The sequence below is a fragment of the Hylaeus volcanicus genome, chromosome 4 (genome assembly GCF_026283585.1).
Source record: "Hylaeus volcanicus isolate JK05 chromosome 4, UHH_iyHylVolc1.0_haploid, whole genome shotgun sequence".
Taxonomy (NCBI): domain Eukaryota; kingdom Metazoa; phylum Arthropoda; class Insecta; order Hymenoptera; family Colletidae; genus Hylaeus; species Hylaeus volcanicus.
This window is the reverse complement of record NC_071979.1, coordinates 11,716,052-11,726,271: the sequence shown is the minus strand read 5'-3', so window position 1 is coordinate 11,726,271 and position 10,220 is coordinate 11,716,052. Positions and strand designations below refer to the sequence as shown.

The 10,220-nt window shown below is 33.5% G+C and overlaps 1 protein-coding gene and 2 long non-coding RNA genes across 5 annotated transcripts; 1 reads left to right on the top strand and 2 right to left on the bottom strand.

Moving 5' to 3' along the window:
- Positions 1 to 1,709: 1,709 nt before the first annotated feature.
- LOC128875590 (uncharacterized) lies at positions 1,710 to 4,180 on the bottom strand. Its single transcript, XR_008456849.1, has 2 exons — positions 3,046 to 4,180; positions 1,710 to 2,028 (listed from the first exon to the last, which is right to left on the bottom strand). It is a non-coding gene; the product is annotated as an uncharacterized LOC128875590 (long non-coding RNA).
- Positions 4,181 to 4,192: 12 nt separating this feature from the next.
- LOC128875589 (uncharacterized) lies at positions 4,193 to 10,166 on the bottom strand. Its single transcript, XR_008456848.1, has 3 exons — positions 9,969 to 10,166; positions 9,175 to 9,486; positions 4,193 to 5,385 (listed from the first exon to the last, which is right to left on the bottom strand). It is a non-coding gene; the product is annotated as an uncharacterized LOC128875589 (long non-coding RNA).
- LOC128875583 (protein claret segregational-like) lies at positions 5,344 to 9,181 on the top strand. Of its 3 annotated transcripts, none has more exons than XM_054121281.1 (5): positions 5,344 to 5,485; positions 6,372 to 7,375; positions 7,576 to 7,873; positions 7,952 to 8,226; positions 8,307 to 9,181. In XM_054121281.1, exons 2-5 carry the CDS (start codon positions 6,372 to 6,374, stop codon positions 8,728 to 8,730), a joined length of 2,001 nt encoding a protein of 666 aa, XP_053977256.1. In that variant the 5' UTR covers positions 5,344 to 5,485; the 3' UTR covers positions 8,731 to 9,181. The 3 variants fall into 3 exon arrangements, with proteins under 3 accessions (XP_053977256.1, XP_053977255.1, XP_053977254.1); XM_054121280.1 differs by having other exon boundaries at positions 5,381 to 5,571; XM_054121279.1 differs by lacking the exon at positions 5,344 to 5,485 and having other exon boundaries at positions 5,924 to 7,375.
- Positions 10,167 to 10,220: the final 54 nt, after the last annotated feature.

Here is a 10,220-nt window from a genome sequence, read left to right as displayed (position 1 = left end):
AGTTGCGGAAAAAGTAGGAAACTCCGGAATTTCCTACTTTTTCCGCGACTGTCGCTGAAGTCAACTCGGAGTTTGGCTCTGGGTCCTATTTGTTTTATTAAAAAATAAAATTCTAAAGCTACTTTCAAGAAACCCTTTACAATCGATAGTCAGGTTAAAGTTTAAACGATATTGTTTATTGGTCAATCATGTAACCAGTACGTACATTAACCTCGACCAATTTTTTTGTTAGGAACCACTGATAAATGTGATATGATAAGAAAAACTGACTAAACTTAGAGATAAGTCGTTCCGACGACGTTTATGCGAGTAACTATTTATATTGCCTTATATTAAAAGTAACTGCTATAACTCTTTATATAGATAAGTATTGTTTTTCAATGAAATTTCGAAGATAGTCGTAAATTACTTTTTCGTTCCACGATTTACGCTTTTTAACATGCAATTAGTAAAAGTTCTCAACTGTTCAATTAAAAAAATGGAAATATGGTATTTTTCTACCATTTATCATATTTATTATCATTAGCTGTGTTAATATTACTTCTTTACGTGGTATATACAGTGGGTGTAGAATGTATTCGTACACCGATCAATTTCCCAAAAATCTTTTCTGTGAAATTGTAGTTTCTTAACTTCCTTTTTGTAATCAATGATATTTTACATATTCTCGGAAGTCTCTAAGATAGATCTAGTCCAAACAACATTTACTAGTTAATATAATTTGTGAAATTAACAAAAAAATGCGAAAAGTGAGTAAAAGTATAGAAGCAATAAGTATTTGGACGATTCTTATAACGAACCATTTACAGCAGAGTTTGTAACGTAAACACTTTAATTTATTGCTCCGTGCGAATTAGAAAACATCAAATTTCCAGGAAAGTACTTTTAAACAGTTGTGCGAATACTTATTGCTTCAATATTCCTATCGATTAATTGTTTTTTTCTTGTTAGTTTCGCAACTTACATAAATAGCTATTTTCTTTGTAATCTATCTATTCTAGAGATTTCCGAGAACATGTAGAATGTCATTGTTTATAAAAATAAGTTAATAAATTACAATTTTACATAGTTTTTTTGGAAATTGATCGGTGTACGAATACTTTCTACACCCACTGTATGAAAACAATTGCCATTATAAGAGAACTTGACAATATTATCAGACTACAATCTAGATCACGTATCTCCTTAACCAGTTAGCTGTGGGGGCCCCCTTTTAAGAGCGCGCATTATGTGTCGCGAAAATCGAACGATGACGATTATACTCGTGCTAATACGAAATCCTGTCACTTTTCCATGACGAGTATACTCGTCAAACACAGCTATCTGGTTAAAGTAAATAGTATCAGTACTGATAACCACGAAATAAAACTTACAGATCCTCAATCATAGATTAAACAACAGTGATTGAAAATCGACTTACTAGAACACAGAAAAGGCAAAACTAATTTATTATTAACGCAAAACTAATCTCATAGCTCAGCGACCAATGTAATCAAACGCTACACAATCCCGTAGCTCAGCGAATAGTGTGATCAAAACACAAAGCCTGTCGTCTTCAATCATTTACTAACTTCCGTTTGATTACATTTAAAAGTGAAAAACGAAACTAGAATGGTTTTCAACCATAATAAAACGAAAAGTTTAAAACAATACAATTGATTTAATTCGTGAAATATTTGTCATGATTTGTATGAAGAGAAATTGAACCATTTACAGTGTTTTACAAATTTATTCTAAGACAGATATGTACAAATTTCAATGACACATATACGCGAGACTTCTCCTCAACTCCAGCTTTCGTTTGACAAGATCTAGCTTCGCTAACTCTCTCTCGCTTCGCTAACGGTAACTCCCGTTTATTGTACGCTTTATCTTCGTCACTTCTCATAACGCCTCTGGCTGGTGCTTCCATGAAAATTACTCCTATGACGCATGTTTCGTCGCTCACACGTGCAACTTCGCACGAATGTATGTCATTAATTCATTATCCAAGGTGCTTATACATATTCCAGAGTTTCGTATACATGTCTATTAACACAACTATACTGTGTTTTATAATAGTAACAACAATGATTCTTTTATTTGGATAAATTACATAATTTTTGTAATTACCTAATTACCCATTTGGTTGGAGTGAAAACGTTTTTTGTGTAGGATTAGTAAACAATGTAAGTAAGTGATTAACGTTATTTAATGAAGAGTTAATTATAAATAAAAATGTGAATAACGCGTTGTTCACATTTTTATTCGTGAAATTATTCATATTCATATTTACAAATCCGCGTGATGTGAATGTATTCATATTCATATTTATGAATTATATATGTCGCAGGGAAATGATAAAAATAGAGATTTGATCAAATCCCTAAGGTAGATGATCAATTCATGGGAGATGTTAAAATAACATCTCTGTGAGATCATTTCCCTAAAGAAAGTAAGTGATTTGATCAAATCTCTTAACTGTTTTAGCAAAAAAATGAAATAGTATGATTCGATCAAATCCCTTAACTGTTTTAGTGTAAAGATGAAATAATATTGTTTAGATATTGAAAGTATTTTAATTAGTTAATCATGCGTTATTAAAAGTAGAATAGGTAATACAAGAATACTCATAGAAACATAAATTATTTATTCGAGACTAATTAGTAAAAGAAATAGGTATTTAAGCTGATATTTTAACAAACAAAAAGAATATTTTTAGGGAATGTAATTAATAAATAATTTGTTTCTACGACTATTGTTGTATTACCTATTCTACACTTAATAACGCATGATTTACTAAATTAATACTTTTAATATCTAAACAATATTATTCCATCTTTTCCCTAAAACAGTCAAGGGATTTGATCAAATCACTTACTTTCTTTAGGAAAATGACCTCACAGAGATGTTATTTTAACATCTCCCGTGAATTGATCATCTACCTTAGGGATTTGATCAAGTCTCTATTTTTATCATTTCCCTGCGACATATATTTGAATTATATATTTATGAGTATGAATACCCCCATCTCTGTGTCCAAACATGTCTTCCTTTTACCCTTACCTACACACAACACACGTTCTTATCATTCATTCTCAATCTGGCACCTAGCAGTCGCTCTCTTAGCCTAAACATTCGCCGATTCCATGTGTTTATCTTCCAGGCACACTTCCAACTGTTGCCCGGTCCAAACACTCTTCTTCACATCTCAGATTCTCGTCATCCATGCATTTGTTAAACTCTACGCATACGCGTATTGCGATACGCGTATCGTCGTGTGAAAGAGCTTTTAGGCTATGAGCCATATAGTGGTCGCCAGTAGTCCTCGCCAGTCACCACACCACTTTGCTACTCTTAGGGTCGGCATTGGGGGGGGGGGGGGGGGGAGAGCAGCAACCACCCAGGGCGCCAGATTTTTGGGGGCGTCACAGCCCGGTGTCCGTAGTATACGAATATAGTATAGCTGCTATACAGGGTGTCGCAAAAATGTTGTAACTCCTTGAAAGGGGTGTTTCAGGAGGTGATTTGAAACAACTCTTTCTTTAGCGAAAATATTGTCCGAGGCTTTGTTAAAGAGATATTAACGGAAAACACTGACCAATCAGAGCGCGAGTATGCCGATGGAACGGCCGCGGTAGCGAAGGCTACGCCACAACCGACTTTAGTACTAGCCGTATTGAGGCGAAAATGGCAACAGTGTGAGATTCCGGCTTCGATATACGTAACCCAACCTATCCTATCAGCCTCCCGGCCTCTCGGTACAACCGGCCTCCTGTGTGGTTACTCACATCACAAGAATCTTTACTGATGAACATACACCATTTATTACATCTAGCGTGACACACGAATCGACGCAAAACACTAACATCAATCGCGACGCGTTAGTACAAAAGGAGACGTCACTACGGACTAGCGCGATATTTGAAAATTGTTTTCGACGCGCGAGTCGTGCTTGTCCACATTGGTCCACATGCCGAACTCGTACTTGTTCGTACTGTCGCCACCGTGGTACGCCGCCTCGTGGCGACGCCACGAGGTAGGAAATCTGAGCGAGAGAAAGAAAACAAACGAAAGTCTTCCTTTTCGCATAGAGAGAAAGAAAACAAAAGAAAGTCTTCTTCCTCCATAGAGAGGAAACTCTAATAATGTTGGCGCAGCGACGCCACACTCCCAACTACTATGTCTCCCTCTACCGGCCTTTTCATACAATTATTTTTCTTTCTTTTGACTTTGTTCATATAATAAAAAATATAAGAAATAACTGGTTAAATTTAAAAAAATTTAGATGAAACCTTTATTTTGTCCGAATTTTATACAAATGAACAAGGATTAGTTAAATTTAACCATTCACGTACAGTTTACGATTTTGAAAAATATTTAATTATTAAGAAAGCTTATAAATTAAATTATAAATCATTGTTTCCTAATAATTTTGTTAGGCAAAAAGTTTTTCTAGTAAATAATATTTTCCATCATTCAACAATGGCAGTTATGAAAGATTTTAATTATACAGATACTGCCCATTTTTTAGAAATATTTCGCAAATGGTGGGACATTGTGAATAATACAAGTAGTGTTAAAGGTAACAGGAAAAGAAACGAATTTTGTAAACCGATTTTGAATGTTAAGGATTTTAGATATGAATATTTAAAGAAATTTTTAACATAGTTAGATTTTTAGAAAAATTTGGAAACAGACTGTCATTTAACATTAGATACTTTCAAAGCTTTACATCAAAATACTAAAGTTCTTTTACTACTCATAGAGTACTGTTTTCAAACTTTTGACATATCTTATCTTTTAGCAGGAAAATTTTGAATTAAAAAATTAGAGAAACGATTTGGAAACTATAGACTTTTATTTGGTTATAATTATCACATTTCATACAATGAAGTAGTTCATGCAGAGAAAGATATTGGATTAAAACATATATTTAAGAAATCGGCAAGATTCTTTTCTTTTACTTAAATCGAGCTATACGAGCTAATATAATACGAGCTAATACGTGCTAAGTGGCCGCGCTTGTACGCGACAAGTGACTCGACGTGCATCAAAGGACATTGACGCGGCCGCCTAGCCGTAGCCTTCGCTACCACGGCCGCTCCAACGGTATACGCGCGCTCTGATTGGTCGGGGTTTTCTCTTAATATCTCCTTAACAAAGCCTCGGACAACATTTTCGCTAAGGAAAAAGTTGTTTCAAATCACCTCTCGAACCACCCCTTTCAAGGTGTTACAATATTTTTGGGACATCCTGTATTTTCTTCAAACCACTGTCTTTTTTCCAATGCGCATGCGCAACAAATGAATTTGAAAACCACACGAAGGGCACACCGGGCACACGAAACGTTGTTCAACCATCGTTTAATCACGTTCAATCGCGTTTAACCTTTGCCGAAGTAACCTGCCATTTTACAAATATCAGTTTCATTTCATTCTATAATCTTTGGACAGGAAATATGTTCACACGTCAGATGATAGTTTTGTTATTGTGAAAGTATTAGGTAATTTAATGGTAAACAATTTGAGTTTGTAGACAGTTGATGCGTGTGACTGCGAGAGATTTTATTTTATTATTATAGACGAAAAGGTTTGTTTTATTGGACTGTTGCCATTGTTGTTCGTATCTATGTTTCTATCTACGAACAATATATTTTAGACTTTTGTAGTGATTGTAAGAAAACAAGTTCGTTCTGTGAATCGCAGAATTATTTGCATGTAAACAATATAGTAATAACACGCAAAGTAAAAAGATAATGATAAGATTTTAATTCTTCTTTGATTAAGAAATAGATAGTTCAGATCCTTAACTAATGAAAACGTAAAATAAAACTGTGATATGTCATAAAATTGTGAAAAAAAAGGAATCATTGTATATAAGTTTATAAGTATATTTTATTATAATTATATTTTGTTGAATATTCTGTTTATTTATCATTTTTTCGAGTCTTATTGGCACTAATTATATTAGTACTTTTTTAGTAATTGTTCTCATACTCTAATATTTTTCCTTCAATCCATATTACACATTAGTTTTGTTTGTAATCAAGTATTTGCAATGATTTAAGTTGGCGTTACATAGATCTAAATACAAGGTCTTCCAGGGTTTTTCTTTGTAGAATTTGTTGTATGTGCAGGTAGTTTAAGAGTTAAGAATGGGAGGAATAGGTATAGTACATTCCTAATTCTTGACAAACCATATTTAAGATAGCTTGTGATTTGAAACAGCATGAATTATATAAGAGGAATAGATTCATCTAATAATAGATGTTTTGATTGATCAATTTTTTGCTATTTGGGTAATGCATGTGTTCTTAGTTTAGTTGAACCATTAGTAAGCATACGATTCCTTTACATTACACTTTGTTAATCTACATGATTGTCCCACAGATGGAATCACGTTTGCCTAAACCAAAAATTGTTTTGACAGACTCTATTAATTTTAAATCGACTAATACCTCAGACATGAATAAGACAAAAGCTTCCACAAGTGGTAATGAACAGTCTCATTCAAATATCAATAATGCATCTGAAATGTTGAAAAAGGCACAAAGTGTAGCGAACCTCGATTTAAAAAGTACCATAAAAGATAAACCTATGATGAAGGAGAACCTAGCTAGATCGAAAACGATGTCGTCGATAACAACTAGAACTTTGAAAAGACCAGCTACTACAAACATTGTACATGCAGTTAAAAAGCCATTTATTAAACCTGTTTCTAAAGCAGGAGCTGTACAACAAAATGCTACATCAACAGGCAAGATTGTTAATAGCACTGTATCAGTTACAGCAGTTAAAAACACGCAAAGTAACTGTGCAACCAAACCAAATAAGTGGGATATTAAGGGTCGCTTGGCCCACACAACCAATGAATTATCTACCTTACGAGGAAAGTATAAAGATACCGCATTGAAACTTAACATGCTGCAGGAACAGGTGAATACTTTAGAAGCAAATACAAATGTGTATAAGTTAAAGGTAGAAGAATATGAAACTTTAAACAAGAGATTAGATGATGAACTCAAGGAATTGAAAGTAGCAATGAGTACCATAGAAGAAGAAAGAGAGAATTTGAATAAACGTTTGTTGGAATCCAGAGAATCGTTTAATTCTGTCTCAAAATGTTTAGAAGAATTTAAACAAAAGTGCTTGTCTCAAGAAGCATTACTATTGAAGCATACATCTACCATAGAAAATCAACAAACAGATTTGGAAAAGCAGGAAAGGATTATCAAAGAATTAAGTACAGTCAATAGTGAATTACAGTCTTTAGTTCATACAATGGACAAGGATCGTAGATGTCTACATAATGCGATACAGGAATTAAAAGGAAATATTCGAGTATTTTGCCGGGTGCGTCCTAGAACTTCAAGTGAAATCCAGAAAGGGAAAATGTATGTATTGTATATCTAATTAGTATTTTCAAATGTTAGGGGTATAACCTCTAGAGGGATCTCATCATTTATTGTTCATCTGAGTTTAACAATTGTCTGAATATTATTTCTCTAGTATCGTGCATTCTAAAACGTTTCAAAACACTGATCCAAATATTAAATTTAGTAAATTTTCAAACGATTATTTACACTGTTCACAGGATGTGTATAATGAACTTCGTTGATGAGTCCACTATCGAGGTGGGTAAGTTAGATGGTTCTGATGCAACGAGTTGTAGTGGAAAGCTAAGAGGAATGCGACAAGAATTTTCCTTCGACAAAGTTTTTCCACCTAATACCAGCCAACAAGATGTCTTCGAAGAGTTAGCTCTTTTAGTTCAATCTGCTTTAGAAGGATATAATGTTTGTGTATTTGCATATGGTCAGACTGGTTCAGGTAAAACGTTTACGATGGAAGGTTCACCTGGAACTGATACAGAGGGCATGATACCTAGAACGGTACATACAATTTTATTTATTATAATTTGTGGAAGAGATAATGTTTGCTAAAATTCTTGCTTTCGTTTACGTATTAAGGTACGACACATATTCAAAGAAATGAAGCAGTTCCAATTACTTGGCTGGGAGTACCGAATTGAAGCTAGTTTCCTTGAGATTTATAATGAGCATATCGTTGATTTACTTGATTCTCAAGTAAAAACACACGAAATCCGAATGACTGATAGTAAAGGACACGATTTATATGTTAGCAATCTTAAAATTGAGGAAATACATAGTCCTGAAGAACTACACGAATGCCTTCTAAACGCCCAACGTAATAGAGCAGTCGCGGCTACTTTATCTAATGAACGGTAAATATATATTTTTTATCTTTATCATTTATTTCAAAATAATCAATAGATTCATGAGCAATAACAGTATAATTGTTTAGATCATCGAGATCGCATTCGGTAACGAGAATAAAACTTATCGGTTTACATAAAAGGAAAGGAGAAGTTTCGATAGGAAATTTGAATTTAGTAGATTTAGCGGGTTCTGAAAGACTGAAAGCAGAGGAATCAGCTCGAATTGCCGAAACAAAAAATATTAACAAATCGCTAGCGAATTTAGGTAATGTAATTCTTGCTCTGTTGAAGAAGCAGGAACATATACCCTATAGAAATTCGAAGCTTACCCATTTGTTAATGCCGTCTCTGGGTGGCAATTCTAAAACCTTAATGTTACTAAATATATCGCCTTTAAACGAATGTTACAATGAAACTTTGAATTCGTTGAGGTTCGCCAACAGTGTGAATAGTTGCAAGATAGGTAATGTAAAGCGAACACGTACAGTTCTACAACAAAGTCTACAATAAACTCTAACGAATTCTATTTCGCTGTGGTACTAGTTAATCTTAGAAAAGTGAAAGTTTTATTAACCCTTTGCGGTTTTATATCGAAAATGTACTCAAATCAGAAAATGGTACTGAGCAATGTGGCAACTGTTGTTGACGAACAGCGATTAACACTGTTCAATGAATTTTATACTTTTATATTTCGAGATATTTTTTTTTAATAATTACACACGAAGCAATATATAAACATTATATTTGTTTGTAAGTTTGAGTTAGGTAGAAATTTAATAGTATTTAAAAAGGATGCGGTAAATTTCCTCACCATCCTATAGGTATTACCGTGGTGCAATATAGTTTTTTAAATTTTAATGTGAAAAAGAAAACACAATGTAACAACGATGTAATCCACAATAAAAATGAACACAAAACATAAAAATAATGATGAAACTTATGCGTAAGATTTACCCTGGACCAAGATGATTAGCTCTTTGAGTAGTGGTCCAATTGCCTGTATTGGTAGTTTGGCAATAGTATTTCTAACAATAGACTCGTTCCTCGTAAGAAAAATATTGCCCAAAATAGTCTTGTCTTTACTATTCAAACCTTACATTAAAAGTTGCGCTCTATGGCTGCCCGAGGTAGTAGTCTTTCCTGCAGGACTGCTTTCAGCATTTAAATTTAGGTTTTCCAATCTATCTTTTAGTAACAATTGTGATCCAGAGTTATTTCTGTTCCTTTTTTTTGTGGTTTCAATTATTCCCAAGAAAAATAAAGTCACTGGTGACAAACATTTACATCTGATTTACTTAAATGCTATTTAGCAAATTCTTGTCGATTTTTCAATAATGAATGATTATGAAAGAAAAGAATACATAAAAGAATAGAGAACTACTAACCAATTAAGCAACTTGGAGTTATTTCTTCGTAATTAAATGAATACTACAACTATGTGCGATATATATCATAAAATGACGTTAGCAAATAATCAATACATTTGTGAATCAAGTGAAGTAGAAATCAATATTAAAAATTTTGTTTATCTAAAATATGCAAGTGTACAGAAGAGATGAAACCTTATTAACAAATAGATTGCTATTGAAAAAATGAAACTTAGATGAATAATTTGCAAGTTTAATGATGTAAGTAATGAAAAATGAGTTCAATTTCGTAAAAAAAAATTTTAAGCATTATTCTTTGTGTTAAATGTAAACACCTGGTGCAAAGTATTCAATGTTATATTCAATTATAGCAGTCTTCACCTTAGAAATTTCTTCTTTTCTCTCTTTATTTCCTCTACTCTCTGAGCGCACTAGACACTGTACTTTGTCAGAGAAATCTGGAGTCACCCTTTCAAATTTGATCTCACTTGCGCCGCGAGTGGTAGAAATATTCATATTTGATAACACTTCTACACTACACAGATGGAACTCCTTATACAGGGTGTCCCAAAAATGTTGTAACACCTTGAAAGGGGTGGTTCGGGAGGTGATTTGAAACAACTTTTTCCTTAG

What these genes read in the sequence shown, in the direction of transcription:
- LOC128875583 (XM_054121279.1), top strand. Translation starts at nt 6,357, where the DNA reads ATGATTGTCCCACAGATGGAATCACGTTTGCCTAAACCAAAAATTGTT. An exon ending in GAAATCCAGAAAGGGAAAAT is followed by an intron (nt 7,376 to 7,575) that starts GTATGTATTGTA and finishes CACTGTTCACAG; the next exon opens with GATGTGTATAATGAACTTCG. An exon ending in GCTACTTTATCTAATGAACG is followed by an intron (nt 8,227 to 8,306) that starts GTAAATATATAT and finishes ATAATTGTTTAG; the next exon opens with ATCATCGAGATCGCATTCGG.